Source organism: Colobus angolensis, unplaced genomic scaffold (assembly GCF_000951035.1).
Source record: "Colobus angolensis palliatus isolate OR3802 unplaced genomic scaffold, Cang.pa_1.0 Scaffold30, whole genome shotgun sequence".
Taxonomy (NCBI): domain Eukaryota; kingdom Metazoa; phylum Chordata; class Mammalia; order Primates; family Cercopithecidae; genus Colobus; species Colobus angolensis.
Window position 1 is genome coordinate 153106 of NW_012116266.1, and position 18587 is coordinate 171692.

At 36.6% G+C, this 18587-nt stretch overlaps 1 protein-coding gene across 1 annotated transcript in view; it reads right to left on the bottom strand.

Moving 5' to 3' along the window:
* The window catches only part of PTH2R (parathyroid hormone 2 receptor), a 59052-nt gene that overhangs the window by 32383 nt on the left and 8082 nt on the right, over positions 1–18587 (bottom strand). The window contains exon 2 of the mRNA XM_011949994.1: positions 6353–6455. Coding sequence (XP_011805384.1) covers positions 6353–6455 — 103 coding nt within the window. The remainder of the gene's footprint in view (positions 1–6352; positions 6456–18587) is intronic.

Sequence of the window (18587 nt, forward strand, 5' to 3'; positions counted from 1 at the left end):
ACCGATTGTCCGGCACTCACTAGTGAGATGACCCCAGTACCTCAGTTGAAAATGCAGAAATCACCGGTCTTCTGTGTCCTTCCCACTGGGAGTTGGAGACGGGAGCTGTTCCTATTCGGCCATCTTGCTCCGCCCGCATAAAATAAAGATCTTAACTAGCATTCTCTCCTTGATCATCATTGCCATCCAATGTGAGTTAATACTTGCATTATTTGGCAAGGATCTAATTAATTGACTAATGGCTCCCAATCTCTCTTTATAAATTAGTACCATTAATTATAACTCTGTAATTATTTTTGTGTGCCAGGACAAACTAATTATGAGTGAAGCTTGTCAAAACATGACATTTACACAGAACAATCTAAAATTTGGAGAATGTTTTTCTCTTTTCAAATAAAATGTGACCACACTTGAAATAATAATATTTTGGATCAATAATATTTTGGTCTTTGTTTTTTAAGTACTTGAATAGTTTTATAGCTGAATATTTGCATTTATATGTCCTTTTCTCTCTTTCATAAACATTAGGAAAACTTTTACGTTCTTACGTTCTTTTATTAAAAATCTTTCATAAATAAAACAGAAAATCATATACTCATAACCTAGCATTGGCAGCTGCTAATATTTTGCAATAGTTAATCTAATTTATTTTTTGCTACAGATTTTCAAAGTATAGACAGTCTGACAGCTCACTCCTAAATATTTTGATACTCATCTCTTAATTTTAGAAGAATGTAAAAATTAAAATTCCTTAAATTAGCTACAGAATTCAAAACGTCATTCTAGTGTTTTACAACTTTAAAGTAAAGAGCACTTGAGTCAATTTATATATAATTAGACATTTTAATTGAAAGGTAAACTAAAGTTTGACCACATTTAATTCTGTCTTATTTGCATAGAAAAAGATCTCTATGCAAATAAGGATCTTGAAAAAAGTGTTTTTTCTCTTTTAGTATTTATTCATCTACATGCTTCACATCATTTGCATCTTCACAAATTTTAGATGTGACCTAAGTTTACAACCAGTTAATTTATTCTTTTTTGTATAATTCATATGGTGTGTGACTGATGCACACTTGCTTATCCTGGCCCATCCTATTTCCTCTTTTGAAATGTCTTTGTGATGGTTAATATTAGGGTCGACTTGATTGGATTGAAAGATGCCTAGATAGGTGGTAAAGTATTGTTTCCGGGTGTGTCTGTGAGGGTGTTGCCAGAGGAGACTCACATTTCAGTTAGTGGACTGGGAGAAAAAGACCCACCCTCAATGAGAGTAGGCACCCTCCGGTTGGCTAGAACAAAGCAGGGGAAAGAAGGTGGGATCAGCTGGCTTGCTGAATTTTCATCTTTCCCCTGTGCTGGATGCTTCCATCCATTTCTCCTGCACTTGGACATCAGACTCCAGGTTCTTAGGCCTTTGCACTCTTGGACTTACATCAGTGGTTTGCTGGGGGCTCTCAGGTCTTTGGACATGGGCTGAAGGCTTCCCTGTTTTTGAGGCTCTTGAACTTAATTGAGCCCCTATTGTCTTCTTTCTTCCCCAGCTTGCAGATGGCCTATCATGGGAATTAGCCCTGTGATCATGTGAGCCAATTCTTTCTAATAAACTCCCTTTCATATATATGAATATCCTATTAGTTCTGTACCTCTGGAGAACTTTGACTAATACAGTCTTACTTTCCCCTCATCACATCTTCTTTATTTTTAACTACTTCTTTACTTTTAAGATGAGATCATTATTCTTCCAGGAAGCCTTCCTTGATTAAGATTCATCTCCGGTGGTTCTACAGTTGTTAAAATACCTTTGTTCTTAAAATTATACACCATCCTGAAAGATGCCTGCCTTCCCTATTAAATCATTAACCCCACAGAGAAAAGACAGAATCTTATTCATACTCTTCAGAGCTTACAACAGAAGTAAAACACTCTGGGCATATAATAATACTTGTTGAACTGTTAAAGGGACACTGACGATGATAATGTTGGCCTAGGTGATCTCTGAAATATCTTCTAGCTCAACAGTTTATAAGATTTCATAGAAAACAGCTTACTCAGCCATCATAGATAATAATGCTTTCAAATTTTTTCATGATGATGTATCTCCTTGTTAGATTTCCATATCTAAGATATTAGGATCAGCATTCTTTAGAAGTTGCATGAGTGATTCCCTTTTCAGACACTACTAGACTAGCCATTCAGAAAGTTTCCTTTTAGTACAAGATATCTACAAAGGCTATATTAACGCAAAAGCCTTCTTTCTTTAAATATGGCTTAGCTGGCTATAAAGTAAAGGAATAGATTGTAGGCCAGAAATATAGGAGCAGCAAGCTCTACATTTGGGGTTTACTTTAGAGGCTTCTACTAACCTGTTTACTTAGAGTTTTGGTGGTGTTCAGGTAACAAAAGAAGAGCCTGAGGCCTGACGGGGTGGAGAAATTGAACAGGAGATCCCTCTAGAAAGTCAGTATCCTCTATGAACAGACATTTCTCAAAAGAAGACATTCATACAGCCAATAGAGACATGAAAAAATGCTCATCATCACTCGCCATCAGAGAAATGCAAATCAAAACCACAATGAGATACCATCTCACACCAGTTAGAATGGCAATCATTAAAAAGTCAGGAAACAACAGGTGCTGGAGAGGATGTGGAGAAACAGGAACACTTTTACACTGCCGGTGGGATTGTAAACTAGTTCAACCATTATGGAAAACAGTATGGCAATTCCTCAAGGATCTAGAACTAGATGTACCATATGACCCAGCCATCCCATTACTGGGTATATACCCAAAGGATTATAAATCATGCTGCTATAAAGACACATGCACTCATATGTTTATTGCAGCACTATTCACAATAGCAAAGACTTGGAATCAACCCAAATGTCCATCAGTGACAGACTGGATTAAGAAAATGTGGCACATATACACCATGGAATACTATGCAGCCATAAAAAAGGATGAGTTTGCATCCTTTGTAGGGACATGGATGCAGCTGGAAACCATCATTCTTAGCAAACTATCACAAGAACAGAAAATCAAACACCGCATGTTCTCACTCATAGGTGGGAACTGAACAATGAGATCACTTGGACTCAGGAAGGGGAACATCACACACTGGGGCCTATCATGGGGAGGGGGGAGGGGGAAGGGATTGCATTGGGAGTTATACCTGATATAAATGACAAATTGATGGGTGCTGATGAGTTGATGGGTGCAGCACACCAACATGGCACAAGTATACATATGTAACAAACCTGCACGTTATGCACATGTACCCTAGAACTTAAAGTATAATAATAAAAAAGAAAAAAGAAAAAAAAAAAAGAAAGTCAGTATCCTCAAAAGATGACACTTCTCCCACTAAGTGGGTGAACAAGAAATAAAACCATCCTTCAGAAAGAGATTGGTTTGTGTCATTCTTGGCTACATTTGGAGTTGGAATAGAAAACAGTGGGGGAGGGGGGAATTCTTCTCTATACATTTCTAACCACAAGCCCATATTCATGTGTGATCTAAATTTAGTTTAAAATGGACTTAGGTCAATAATTCATCTAGGCACCTTGCAGGTGCAAACACAAATTTTCTCTAAAGAAATGCTCTTTGAACAAGAACCTCATGAGTTACTCATTACAAATCATTAGACACACAAGGAAACAAGCTACCATGTGTGGTAGTCAGCACTGACCAGCTAAGTCTATAGATACTACAATTATCATATGCAGCATATAAAGCATGTCTAGGAAAAAAAAGAAGGGATTTGAAAGAATATTGAAGGAGTAAGAGACTATTAAAATCGAATAAGATATCAGAAAATATAAATATAATCAAAATTTACTAATGGATGGATTGAACAGTTGTTAGACAAAGCTGAACAAAGAGCTGGCAAACTGGAAAATATATTTGAAGAAATCACCAAAACAGCAGTAAAGAAACAAAGAAAAGGAAAATACATAAGACATTGACACACAAAGGGTAGTATGAGGAAGTCCTATATTCATCTTCTTAAAGTTCCAGAGGGAGATAAGAGAGAGAATAAAGGAGAGCAAAATTTTAGAGGCAAAATAACTAAAACATTCCCATCACTAAATAAAGATACAGATACTCAGATTCAAGAAATCCAGTGAATCTATACCTAGAAATAGAGTGAAACTGCAGAATATCAATGTTAAAGATTTCTCAAAAAGAGCCAGACAGAAAAAGCTAATCACCAGCAAAGGCTGAGAATTGATTTGTCAGTAATAACAATGGAAGCAAGAAAAAAAAAAAAAACAGTATCTTAAAAGTAAATAATTTTTAACCAAGGATCATATGTCCAGAAAAAGTATCTTTCAAGGTTGACGTTGAAATAAAGATATTTTTCAATAGACAAAAACTGAGATCACTATAAACATATTCTAACATAAAGATTCAAAAATAAATAAATAAAGGACATTTTATTCAAAGAAGAAAAATTATAAGACAAAATTAAGGCAGAACTAAAACATTATTTGGAAAAAGGAAGCGAATGACAAACTTTAAACTTTCTGAAATTAAATATGTGAAAAATTTCTAGGATAACCACTAAAAGCATTAAATATAATACATATCTTCCATACTACTTGCAGGTGGCAGGGGATGCAATAAAATGAGTAAAAGGTCTCACTCAATCCAAGAGAGAGTTGGAACTGGGGAAGTGGAAGAGCAGAGGAAGAGCTGGTGAAATAGAAAGCCCAAATAAGATTTTAGAATTAAACTCAAATACTGTATATTAGTAACTACAATTAAAGTAATTGAGCTAAATTTTTCAGTTAATAGACAAAGATTATCAGAATGGATAACAAGAAAAACTCTATGTGTATCCTGTGTGTAAAAGATACTCCTGAAATGTAAATATACAGAAAAGTTTAATAAAAGAATTAGGAAATATGAGTTGTTACTTAATGGGTACAGAGTGTCAATTTAGATGGAAAATTTCTGGAGACTGATTGCACAACAATGCGAATATACTTAACACTACTGAGCAGTACAATGAAAAAAATTTTAATGGTAAATTTAATGCTATGTATATTTTGTCACAATTGAAACATTTTTAAAGGATTGGAAAATATATACAAGGCAGATACTAACCAAGAAAGGAGGAAACTAGTGTTGTTAAATTTTTTAAAATATAGTAATTTTAAATTGTACATATTTTTTAAATATGAAGGAAAAGTATCCTAGAGATAAAGAGGGCTACTGCACATCTACAAAAGGTTTAATTCACCAGGAAATCTAATATTTCTAAACTTAACCTCATAACATATTTTCAAAATATATGAAGTAAAAATATCCAATGAATTTTTCAGTGAAAAGTTGAAAAATTCATCTCATAGTAGCATATTTTAAGATATATTATCTCAGAAAATAATAGGTCAAGCATATTTTTAAAATAATTATGGATGCAGAATGTATGAGCCACAAAACTAACAAGCTTAATCTAGTGGACACTATGAAACATTGTACTCAGGAACTAGAGGACATACATACCTTTGAGGACCACATGGAACGTTATCAAAACTGACAACACTTTCTTTTTTTTTTTTTTTTTTGAGACAGAGTTTCGCTCTGTCGCCCAGGCTGGAGTGCAATGGCGCCATCTCGGCTCACCTTAACCTCCGCCTCCCGGGTTCAAGCGATTCTCCTGCCTCAGCCTCCCGAGTAGCTGGGATTACAGGCATGCGCCACCATGCCCAGCTAATTTTTGCATTTTTAGTAGAGATGGGGTTTCACCATTGTTGACCAGGCTGGTCTGGAGCTCCCGACCTCAGGTGATCCGCCCACCATGGCCTCCCAAAGTGATGGGATTACAGGAGTGAGCCACCACGCCCGGCAGTCCCAAGGCATTTTTAAAACTCAGTGTCATGCAGACCACATTCTCTGATCATAAACAATGGAGAAATCAATCACAACTATTTGTTGGCATTTAGAGAAGTATGAAGTAGATTTTGAACTTCATATTTTATAATAGAGGCAATGTCCACAGGGACAGAGCCTACTCCTCCAAGCTTACTGCATGTTCAAGGGCAAATCAGTATGCACGGTCTCTACAGGCAGACAAGCCCTGAAGAAAGGACTAAGGGACAGACTGATGTGCACATGCCCAATTGCTATTCTCAAACCCACTATCAGGCAAGTCACTTTTTCCACAGGGAAGGAAAAGCATGTAGGGTAGAGATGAAAAGAGTGTTGTTATTCTGCTGTACACCCCTCCACATGGAAATGTGGATTGAGTGATAAGGATCTCCCTAACACTAAAGAAGGAAGGAAATGTGCAATCTTTACAAGAACGAATAGGAGGCACAAGAGTAGCAAATTTTCTTGGCATCTTTACCTCCCTCCTGGAGTTGAGCTGTGATGTTGAGTTCACATTGTACTTTCGCTTTCAGCACAAGGACAATCTGCTCCTCTATAGTAATGGTGCCATCAGAATCCAGCTGTAGAAACGAACAAAATACAAACATTTTCATCATGCTTTTCCAAGTCAGGATACAAGCTTTCATTGTTACACCTTCTTATCTAATTGAAAATGAGTTTTGATATCAAGCTATTTGAAATAGTCCTTTATCTGAATCAAAATTGAAAATCCATCAATGTGTAAGATTTTAGAATAATTTTACTTTTACCTTTTAAAAAATAATTTTACTTTTACCTTTTAAAAAATAATTTTACTTTTACCTTTTAAAAAATTACTTTTATTTTTTACCTTTTAAAAAATCTCATACCAGAAGAAGTGAGAAAATTTTAGTATAGTTAGATAACTATATTAGAGATAATAGACTAAGGAAAAAATAAAATAGAGATATTATACTAAGAAAAAATACTAAAAAAAAATTATATTAGAGATAATATACTACTAAAAATAAAAATAATATACAAAGAAAAAACTAATTTCCTGCAATATTATGCTTCCATCTAACATGACACAATTTATTTAGTACCAAGAGTGGTTGGTTCCTGAGGAACAGAACCTTAAAGAGGAAACAATCTGTATTTATCACCTATAGCTGTGTAACAAAACATCCCAAAACATTGTTGTGATTTAAAACAACAAACATTAATTTGTTTCACAGTTTGGGAGATGCTTAGCTGGGTATTATTTTCTAAGATATTTATAGCACAAACAGAGGCTCAGTGAATAGTCAGATATATAGTTTTGGAGATTTCTGTATTATATTCATAGCTCAATACCCAAACTTATGCTAATGATTTTTTTAGAAAATGAGAGAATAAGTAAAAACTAATTTGGGGGGTTGAAATATATACCAGAGTTTATCTATCAATATAATACAACACAGATTCTGAGTTATAAGTAGATACATTGAAAGTGAGCCTAAAATCTCACATATCAAAAAGAGAGAATGAACTGGAAACAGATGAGTCTCTGAGTGGGCACGGCAGGAAAAATTGACTCCTTCCTATTCGTCCTCTAGAAACAGTCAGGCACCACTGAAGTTTTTTGTTTTGTTTTGTTTTTTTTCCTAGCTGTTTTTTCAGTTAAACCGTTACTTCCTTTTACTTCAATCCTAGAAAACACTGTGTAAACTGTGACCAAATTTCAGAACCATACATTTGATTCAGAGAAATTTAACTTCAATTATCAAAGGTGAATATTTCAAATCACCCCTTGTACCACTTTTACTTGAAAATATTCTTTTTTATTTCCTTCTGTGCATATGCCACCTTTTTATTGGGATAACATTTTCAGGAACCTGTGCCTCTTATAAACTATAGCTTCTAAAGATATTTTGTTCTAAAACATCTGGTCAGTTTAGCCAGGAGCAAGTATGATCAGAATGTGCTAAATCACGATCTGTTAAATTGATCTTTAGTCATTGTATTAGTCCATTCTCACACTGCTATGAAGAAATACCCAAGACTGGGTAAGGAAAGAGATTTGACTGACTCACAGTTCCGGATTGCTGGGGAAGCCTCAAGAAACTTACAAACAAGGTGGAAGGCAAAGGAGAAGGAGGCACCTTCTTCACTGGACAGCAGGATGAAGTGAGTGCAAGCAGAAGAAATGCCAGACGCTTACAAAACCATCAGATCTCCTGAGACTCACTATCAGAACAGCATGGGGGAAACCGCCCCCATGATCTGATGACCTCCTCTGCTCCCACCCTTGATATGTGGGGATTATGGGATTACAATTCAGGATGAGATTTTGGGTGGAGCCAAACCAAATCAGTCATTTCCAGTAAAAGCAAATAAGTATTTGTTTTTTATATTGTTTTCTTTTATTCCTTTGTTATAGATACAAGTGTTCTTTAACATAGAATGACATTAAAATGATAGTATACTTCAAATAGAAGAGCAGTTTACATTTTCAATGTTTGTTTCTCCAAAAGCAACAATTGCACCCAAAACAAAATGTTACATTTAGAAAAATAGATGTTAGCAATTTTTCCTGGACAAGTGATCATTTATGATTTGAAATAAAATGTTAAATTCCAATCTGTCACATATTTGATAGGCAAGAGAAGCCCTAATTTGGTAGTTTGTACTTTATTAAAAGCCCCTAACGTTGTAAATACAGATGCCAATTTTAATGTTAAGATATGAAAATCTTCATAATTAACCCAATATTCTTATTTATTCAATTTTTAAGTAACCGTAAATCCATAAGTTAGATTAATTTAAGAGGCATTCTGGAACTTCCACTTCCAGCATGATGGAGTTGATGTGCTTTCCCCAATTCCTCTCAGTAAATATAAACAAAAGCCCTACACTTTACATATAAAATGAATATAACAATATTCTAAAAGGCAGAGAGAAGATGCAGAGCAGGCTACAGATCCTGGAAAACAACATAGTGGTAAATTCCCTGGGTTTTCTTTCTGCCTTCTACATCCCCAACTTGGAGTAAAAGAAGTTGGAAACTCTGGAACACCAATAGGCACAGGCAAAAAAATTTTAAAGTCTCAAGAGAAGCCTGCTGTCTAGCCAAGGAAGAAAAACACAGCCTGGAAAAACACCACAGAAAAAGCTGCAGCCCACAACTGGGGCTTAGACTGGGAGGGTTCTTGGCTCTGCCCAGGGAAGAATTCAAAGACAAGCTGGTGGTGTTTGACAGCAACTTTTATTGAAGTGACAGTGTACAGCAGCAGCAGCGGTACTGTTCCTTGCAGAGCAGGGCTAGGCAGTCTGCCCAGAGTAGCAGCTCAGAGGCAGATCTGCAGTCATATTTATACCCACTTATATGCAAATTAAGAGGAAGATTATATAGCAATTTCTTAAAAAAAGGGTGGTAACTTCCAGGTCATTGGGTCATTGCTGTGGAAAGGGGTGGTAACTTTCAGTGTTGCCATGGCAATGGTAAACTGGCACAGAACACTAGAGGATATGTCTCATGGAAAGCCGCTTCTACCTTGTCCCTCTTTTAGCTAGTCCTCAATTTGGTCCAGTCTCTGAGCCCCACCTCCTACCTCAGTATCTCAAGGATTCAGCTTTTTATTCCATCTCATTCCATGTGATTTGCAGGTCATGAATCATTGCCTGCACAATGATGTACTCTCCTTAAAAAGTCATAAAAATTATAATTTTATGAATTATTCAATCTTACGTAATTATTTTGTTCTGCTTGATCTTGATTTGCAGTTTCATGAACCCATTAGTTTTTTCATTAGAGTTTTAGAAATTTTTATTTAGTCAGTTGATCTCAATGGCTACAACAGATCTCACCCAATTTCCCTGTGGTCTTTTGATTTGCTTAGATTGTTGCCCTCAGGCTTGGCCTTTTCGTTCAAAACCATTGTACAAAATAAATTCGTTATGCTCCTGTTGGTTTTACTTTGTATTATTTCCTTTAAACTTTGGACCTAACTGTGTCATGACCCAATTCTATGGAAACAACACTCCTGATAGAATAATGCTGGCCCAGTGCTTCAAATGATAACTAACACTTATGGAACCAACAAAATTGAACTTAACAGTGGACTCTGGGAAGATTTAGCCTGAGAGTCACTTTCTCCAGGTCAGGCTTGTTGCTCAAATGTGGTTGAAAGTGTTATGATACTGACTCCTAGTTGCCAATTACTTCTTCCCAATGTGAGACCAGACCAACAATCCAGGACAAGTGCATCTCAGCACCAAGGGACAATTAAAACCAACCCACAGTAGAGTCGATCAGTGATGCTTTCAGAGAAATATGGAAGTTGTAAGATCCAAACTAGAGTAACTTGTGTCAAGACTTGGCAAGTGGAGCAGGGCAGAACCATGAAGGCAGGGCTCTCACATGATTTGCTGGATAATGGGAACTATCACAAGAAATTTTTCCAAACCACAGTTTACTACATGGACATCTTACACAAGGACAGCTAGCAACACAAGGACAGCTAACCACTTATACAAGAACACTTGCCTGTCACACTGTCTGACAAACTCAACCCAAAACAAGGGACCCCTATAACCTCCCAGAATGGTTTAAGAGCAAAGTAAAGAACTAAAGCATTCCCTCTCACTGGCCCGTAACAAGAGTAACTCCCACCCTAATACTGCGCTTTACCAAAGGTTTCTGGACACCCCACCTTTTCTCCACAACCTGCATATGAGGAGCCTGGACTTCCACCCTTCCTGACAGTAACAGTGTCCCTCTACTTCTCAGCTGGAGGGGAGTCAGAGAAGACCCAGTGGAGAGTCAGCCTAGCAGTAACAAGGTTACTCCCATTGTGGTGTCAGTGGAGGCCACATGAGGAGCAGAACTCATACTCCCACCCTTCAGGACCATGGAGCAGCCCACCATAGGTGTCAGTGATAGCTGACAGGGGAACCAAAACTTCTACTTCCACGAGTAGTAATAAGGTGATAATCCCACTTCCCCAATTATATTAGTACCAGATAAAGTAGAGCAAACAAAATTACCAGAGACTAAAAGAGGGACATTATATAATAATACAAAGATCACTCCATCAAGAAAACATGGCCCTCCAAAATGTGTTTGCATCAAAAAAACAGAGCTGCAAAATATTTGAAGCAAAAACTGATAGAACTGAAAGAAGAGTTAAACAAATCCACAATTACAATTGGAAGCTGCAACCCCCTTACTCAACAATTGATAGAACAACTAGACAGAAAATCAGCAAGGATATAGAACTCAACAATGCCATCAACCAACAGGATCTAATAGACATTTACTGAACACTTCACCCAGCAATGGAGAATACACTTTCTTTCCAAATACATATAGAACAAATACCAAAGTAGACCATACCCTGAATCATAAAACAAATCTCAACAATTTTTAAAGAATTGCAAGCATACAGAGTTCTCAGACCACAATGTTCTCAGACTACAATGGAATCAAACTGGAAATCAATAACAGAAAGATAACAAAACTCTCCAAACACTTAGAAACTAAACACACTTCTAAGTAATCCATGGGTCAAAAAGAAAGTCTCAAGGGAAATCAAAAGTACGTTGAACTGAATGAAAACACAAAAACAACATATCAAAATTTGTGGTGCAGACCTAAGGCAGTGCTAAGAGAAATGCATAGCACTAAATACACCCATTAGAAAAGAAAAAAAGTTTTGCATCGATAATATAATCTCCCACCTCGAGAACCTAGAAAAAGAAGAAAACAAAACCAAAGCAAGTAGAAAGAAGGACAGCATAAAGAGGAGAAATCAATGAAACTGAAACAGAAAAACAATATAGACTATCAGTAAAACAAAGAGCTGGCGATTTAAAATTACCAATAATACTGACAAGCTTCTAGAAAGTCAACCAAGAAAAAAAGGAAGAATACACAAATTAAACTATAGAAATGAAAAACAGATAGTGGTTGCCAGGAGTTGAGGAGTGGCAAGTGCAAAGGAAGGGGTTTGGCTATAAAGAACATCAGAAGGGATCCTTCTGGGAAGAAAATGTTCTGTATCTTGACTGTTATCAATGTTATTATCTTGGTTGTGATATTTTACTGTAGTTTTATAAGAGGTTATCATCTTACAAGTGATAAGGGGGGCAACTGGGTAAAGGATACACATGTTCTCTCTCATTAGTTCTTCCAACTGCATGTGAATTTACAACTACCACCAAAAAAATCATTTTTTAAGAAAAGAAGCATTCTTCTCTAACTTAAAAAAACCACAAAATATTACCTCATTCTACTAAATGAGAATCTACCACAAGGTGATCATAAAAAAAGATATAGGGGGGGCACCCAAGATGGCTGAATAGGAACAGCTCCAGCCTCCAGTTCCCAATGTGAGCGACACAGAAGACGGGTGATTTCTGCATTTTCAACTGAGGTACCAGGTTCATCTCACTGGGGCGTGTTGGACAGTCAGTGCTGGTCAGCGGGTGCAGCCCGACCAGCGAGAGCTGAAGCAGGGCAAGGCATCACCTCACCTGGGAAGTGCAAGACGGAAGGGAATTCCTTTTCCTAGCCAAGGGAAACTGAGACACACAACACCTGGAAAATCGGGTAACTCCCACCCTAATACTGCACTTAACCAAAGGTCTTAGCAAATGGCACACCAGGAGATTATATCCCACACCTGGCCCAGAGGGTCCCACGCCCACGTAGCCTCCCTCATTGCTACCACAGCAGTCAGAGATCTAACTGCAAGGTGGCAGCGAGGCTGAGGGAAGGGCACCCGCCATTGCCGAGGCTTAAGTAGGTAAACAAAGTCCCTGGGAAGCTCGAATTGGGTGGAGCCCACCACAGCTCAAGGCGGCCTGCCTGCCTCTGTAGACTCCACCTCTGGGGACAGGGCATAGCTAAACAAAAAGCAACAGAAACCTCTGCAGATGTAATCATGTAGGGACATGGATGCAGCTGGAAACCATCATTCTCAGCAAACTATTGCAAGAACAGAAAACCAAACACCACATGTTCTCACTCATAGGTGGGAATTGAACAATTAGATCACTTGGACACAGGAAGGGGAACATCACACACCAGGGTCTACTGTTGGGGGGGGGGTGCCGGGAGGGATAGCATGAGGAGATATACCTAATGTAAATGACGAGTTAATGGGTGCAGCACACCAACATGGCACACGTACACATATGCAACAAACCTGCATGCTGTGCACATGTACCCTAGAACTTAAAGTATAATAATAATAATAAAAGGTATATTAAAATATTTTAGATATGATTATTTTATAATTTTACAAAAATATCTCTTTCCTAAAGTGAAGTCTACTTAACAAATATAGTGTTCTCTTGGAAAGTTATTATAACATTTATACATGAAGTTTTACTTGAATTTGGAAAGGATTAAAAGGATATGTTTTTTAAAAATGAATTCCCTTCTAGGCTAGTGTGGTGGTGAATTTCATGCAGCAACTTGGGTGGGCCATGGGTGCCCAGATTACATTTGTTTCTGGTGTGTCTGTGTGTCTGTTTTCATTCAAGATTAACATTTCAATCAGTAGACTCAGCAAAGCAGATTGCCCTCCCGCAGTGTAACTAGGCCTCATCTAATTTGTTGAAGGTTTCAATTGAACAAAAGGCAGAGGAAGAAGGAATTTGCACCCTTTTTTCCCTTCCCGGCAACATTTCACCTCATCTTCTCTAGCCCTCAAAGTGAGATTTAGGACATCAGTTCCCCTGGTTCTCCGATATTCAGACTTGGACTGAATTATACCACTAGCTTTCCTGGATCTTCAGCTTGCTTACAGTAAGGGAGGAGACCACCCCTCATATTGTCTTATGCCCAATTTCTGCCTCCATAGAAAGAAGAAGTAAAAACTAAAAGGCAGAAATGAAATCCACAAGCAGACAGCCTGGCGCCACACCCTGGGCCTGGTAGTTAAAGATCAATCCCTGACCTAATCGGTTAGGTTATCTATAGATTACAGACATTGTATTGAAAAGCAATGTGAAAATCCCTATCCTGTTTTGTTCCAAAATAATTACCGGTGCATGCAGCCCCCAGTCATATACCCCTGCTTGCTCAATCAATAATGACCCTCTCACGTGTACCCCCTTAGAGTTGTGAGCTCTTAAAAGGGACAGGAATTGCTCACTCGGGGGGCTCCACTCTTGAGACAGGAGTCTTGCCGATACCCCTGGCTGAATAAATCCCTTCCTTCTTTAACTTGGTGTCTGAGTTTTGTCTGCAGCTCGTCCAGCTACAACAGCAAATCCTAGTACTTCTCAGTCTCCATATTGTGTAAATCACTTCCTCACAGTAAATCTGTTTGTATATATATCCCATGGGGGTTCTGATCCCTGAAGAACTCTAACACAGCTAGCCCTTCTACTTTCCATAGCCTGAGAGAAAACTGAGCTGGTCTATAAGAAGGAATTTTGCTTGGAATGCAGGGTTTCTCATATACTCCAGTATGAATGGGCCAAGTAGCAAATCAGTTTTATGAACTCTCTACTCCATGTTTTCCCACAGGCCTCAGAAAAGTTCATATGAACTTATAATTATTTTATTTTCCTTTTCTTAAACACCAATGTCACTCTCACGAGTGTGATTCCCTTGAGGGTAGCCGAAGCTTTTATGTTCTAAAGGAGGTTTAACAATGAAAATATGTTTTTAATTATTTAGAATGTATTGTCTGTAATATTGCTTTAAAATAAGGGAATCTGTTTTAATAAACCGTATAGTTTTCAAAAATATATTATTGAATCATCTATCTTTAAATTATGAACCATGAAACTATTTTTGTTTAGTCCTTTTTTAAGTCAACATAAAAAAAGAAAAACAGATAAGATATACAGCATAAATACGTTATACAAACACACACAAGGAAGCATGCGTACTCACACAGATACACACACACACACAATATGAAAATGTCTTGGCTTCTTAAGTTTTTAATCCTTTCACATAATGAACTCTAATTCAAACTAAATCTGAAGATCAGTTGATTCTGCACATTTGGCTACAAATTCTAAAAATTCCCATGACCCTGTTCATGCAAGAAGTAAATTGAAAATGATTTAAGAAAAACATATACCTATCTGTGGTGTGGCTCACACATAGTTAAATGAAAACATTAAGAATGCGATCACATTGAGCTGTCATCCTTCAAAGCTATTGCTCATTCTTTTCTCTTATATTTTAATTAACTACATGTGAATTTATTACAGATATTTGTAGAGCTCCAATTACTACTTAGAAACAAAGCAGAGTTAAATTTTTAAGAGTCATATAATGATTACAGAGACAAAGAACCGATTAGCAGATGCCAGGTGTTGCGGGAAAGGGAGAAGTAAGTGGTTGTGGCTATGAAAGGATTCCTGTGCTGGAACTATTCTATATCTTCACTGTGGTGGTGATCACATGCAACTCTATATGTGATAAAACTGCATAAACTAAATACACGTGCACACACATAAGTATGTACACAACCAATGGAATCTGCATAAGACAGAGGGATCATATCAATGTCAATTTCCTAATTGTAATATTGTACTATAGTAATGAAAGATGTTACCATTGAGACAAAATACATGAAAGGTATTTAGTATCTGTATTATTTCTTACATTGCAAGTAAATCTATAATTCTCCCAAAACACAGATTTTTAAAAATTCATCTGCTAAAGTTTTTCAGGAATTGTTTAGTTTCATGACTACAACCATGAAAAACACCAACTAAATTTTAAGTTAATTATAAATTAAGTGCAATATAGTATTTGAGCTAAAGTAAGGTCAAATATATTAAGACTACTTCATTAGCAAAAAGAAAATTGAGTGCAAAAGAAATCATGCATTAGGTAGTCCCTCACAACTTGTATAGGTTCCTGAAAATATGAGACATTCCCTTTATCCTCCTTTGATAAATATATGGTATGTTTCTTCATTTATTTAATGTTTATCTTTTTAAGCTTTAGTAAAGCTTTCTTTTTGTCATACAGGTTCAGCATAATTCTTCCGTTCATTTCTAGTTATTTTATTTTTGATCGCTATTACTAATAGGATATTCTTATTATGCTAAGTGGTAGTTTTTTAACACATAAGGAAGCTATTTTATTTCCTATTTTTAATGTAATTCTTGGTGACATTACTGAACTTTTTTTAGTTTTAATAGTTTCTAGTGAATTCTAGTGACTTTCTTATAAAAGTATTGCTAACATCTGTAAATAACAGAATCAACAGAATAAAGCCAAAATTGCTCATAAGGTATTTATTTTAACATAAAGTTAAAATTGATTTTTCATGTTTTGCAATGATAAGCAAGACTGATCTACTTCTGTGATATTTTGCCTTTCTTTCTCCCCTCAAGATATGGCTGACTTGCACAGTTACTCCTGGATTTTCTATTTAGCTTTTCTTATTTTATCCAGCTTATTCTAATGTTTGCCTCCTATTAGACCATAGATTCCCACCTTTGTAGCTGGGCATGGTGGCACATGCCTGTAATCCCAGCTGCTTGGGAGGCCGAGGCAGGAGAATTGCTTTAACCCAGGAGGCGGAGGTTGCAGTGAGCCAAGATTGTGCCATTGCACTCTAGCCTGGGCTAGAGGGAAAGACTCCATCTCAAAAAAAAAAGATTCCTGTCTTTGAACAGTACTTCTCTCTTAACAAGTACTTGTGTTTTTATGACCAGCTTTATTATAACAAACAGACCTGGAATTTTTCAAATAAATAAATCCATGTCTTTTCAACACCATTTCTTGCAAATGAACTAGATTCCCTCCAAGAGAAAAAACATCTAGCTATACCCCAGTTACAAATTTTGGCACAGGAATTTTCTCTCTCTTCTTTCTTTATACACATGCCTAGTTACTCGGCTTCCAGGATTATAGCAAAAAAGACTAATTTTACAAAGTTTGTAAAATGGATCCTTAATGCATTTCAAGAGATTAAATAATGAAATCTAGGAAGGACATTTTGGCAGCTTTAACAAATTTCCTGAAACTAATATGAGATTCATCCATCACTACTGAATTATAAACCCCTTGTAAAAAAAAAAAAAGTACCAAAGATCAAGAGACTCTTGTTAGACCTAAAACTAAACTATTTTTTTCTTCATCCCTTCTTTCTTTTCCAGTCTTCATTGAGAGGTATATTGCATTAGTCAGGGTTCTCTAGAGGGACAGAACTAATGGAATAGATATATATATATAAAGGGGAGTTTATTAAGTATTAACTCACCAATCACGAGATTCCACAATAGGCCATCTGCAGGCTGAAGATCAAGGAAAGCCAGTCTGAGTTCCAAAACTGAAGAACTTGGAGTCCAGTGTTCAAGGGCAGGAAGCATCCAGCACGGGAGAAAGATGTAGACTGGGAGGCTAGGCCAGTCTCTCTTTTCACATTTTTTCTGCCTGTTTATATTCTAACGATGCTCGCAGCTGATTAAATTGTGACTGCCCAGCTTAAGGGTGGGTCTGCTTTTTCCAGCCCACTGACTCAAATGTTAAATCCTTGGGCAACAGCCTTACAGACACACACAGGATCAATACTTTGTATCCTTCAATCCAATCAAGTTGACCCTCAGTATCAACCATCACATACAGAACAGCAGATAGCCTGAAAAAGTAGTTCACCTAATTTCAACATTTTAACCCTGAGCTCAGAAAAATCATAGTAAGCTTTATCATGGCTAAGCCATAGTAGGGCAAGTCAAAGTATGTGGCTTCTATTTCCGCCAAAATTTAAATAACTGATGATAATTAAGTTCGTAAGGGTGAACAAAGTTGGCCATTGGTATTATTGGTTCAATAACACATGATAGATTCAAATATTTCCTACAAAGCACTTCCAGATAAATAATACAATAAATAACCATTAATTTTAAATATTTTATATTTTCATGAGCTTTGGATTGGTCTTCCACACAAAGGTTTAACACCATCATTTTTAACACGTCTTAGCACACTCCATTTCAGGTTGAACTAAATTAGTCATTTTCTCAAATTCTTTGAAAATGTTCTCCCACGCAGACTATTTTTCAAGGCAAAGGCTTCAGTAAACCAAACTCAGCACTGACTCCTCAAATAAACAACTGATTAATATCAGTAACATTTGTTAACTCATCCAGAGCCAAGGAAAACCCTTTAAAATCATTTGCTTTGTTTTTTAATTGATTATTGGTGTTGCTACAACATCCTCAACTCTATTCTTTTCAAAAGGTAAGTAGTTTTAAACTAGTTATTTTCTCTAGACACATTTCACACCTGCTACAATCAAATATGATTTAACCCATTTATTAGTTCACCATTGGTAAATGGCTTTCTTTGCTTAGCTAACAAATGAGAACCTTACTTTGAACTTTACTTTTATCGCAGCCTCATTTTTTAAAAGAAGTTATGTGATGAGATATCCCATCTTAAATGTTCTAATTTTTTCTGACTGAATGCTGTGCTATCAGCTGGGAATATTGTAATGATTGCTTAATCTGGGAATGTCAACATATACTGTATTCTATTAGCACAGCTGTGGTGTCACTGAATAATAAACACGATGCTTTTCCATTTTATTTGATAGCAAAAAAAATCCATGTACACTGTGCCTTTAGAAGCAGAATATTTAGTCCATTTTTCTCTTCTTATATTGACATGATGGGTTCTCCCTGGTAGTGAAAAAAGTAAAGTGAAAATGTAGAGCAATACATGTAGCATTTGAAATGTGTCAAGTTATGACTGAGTCACTGCAATT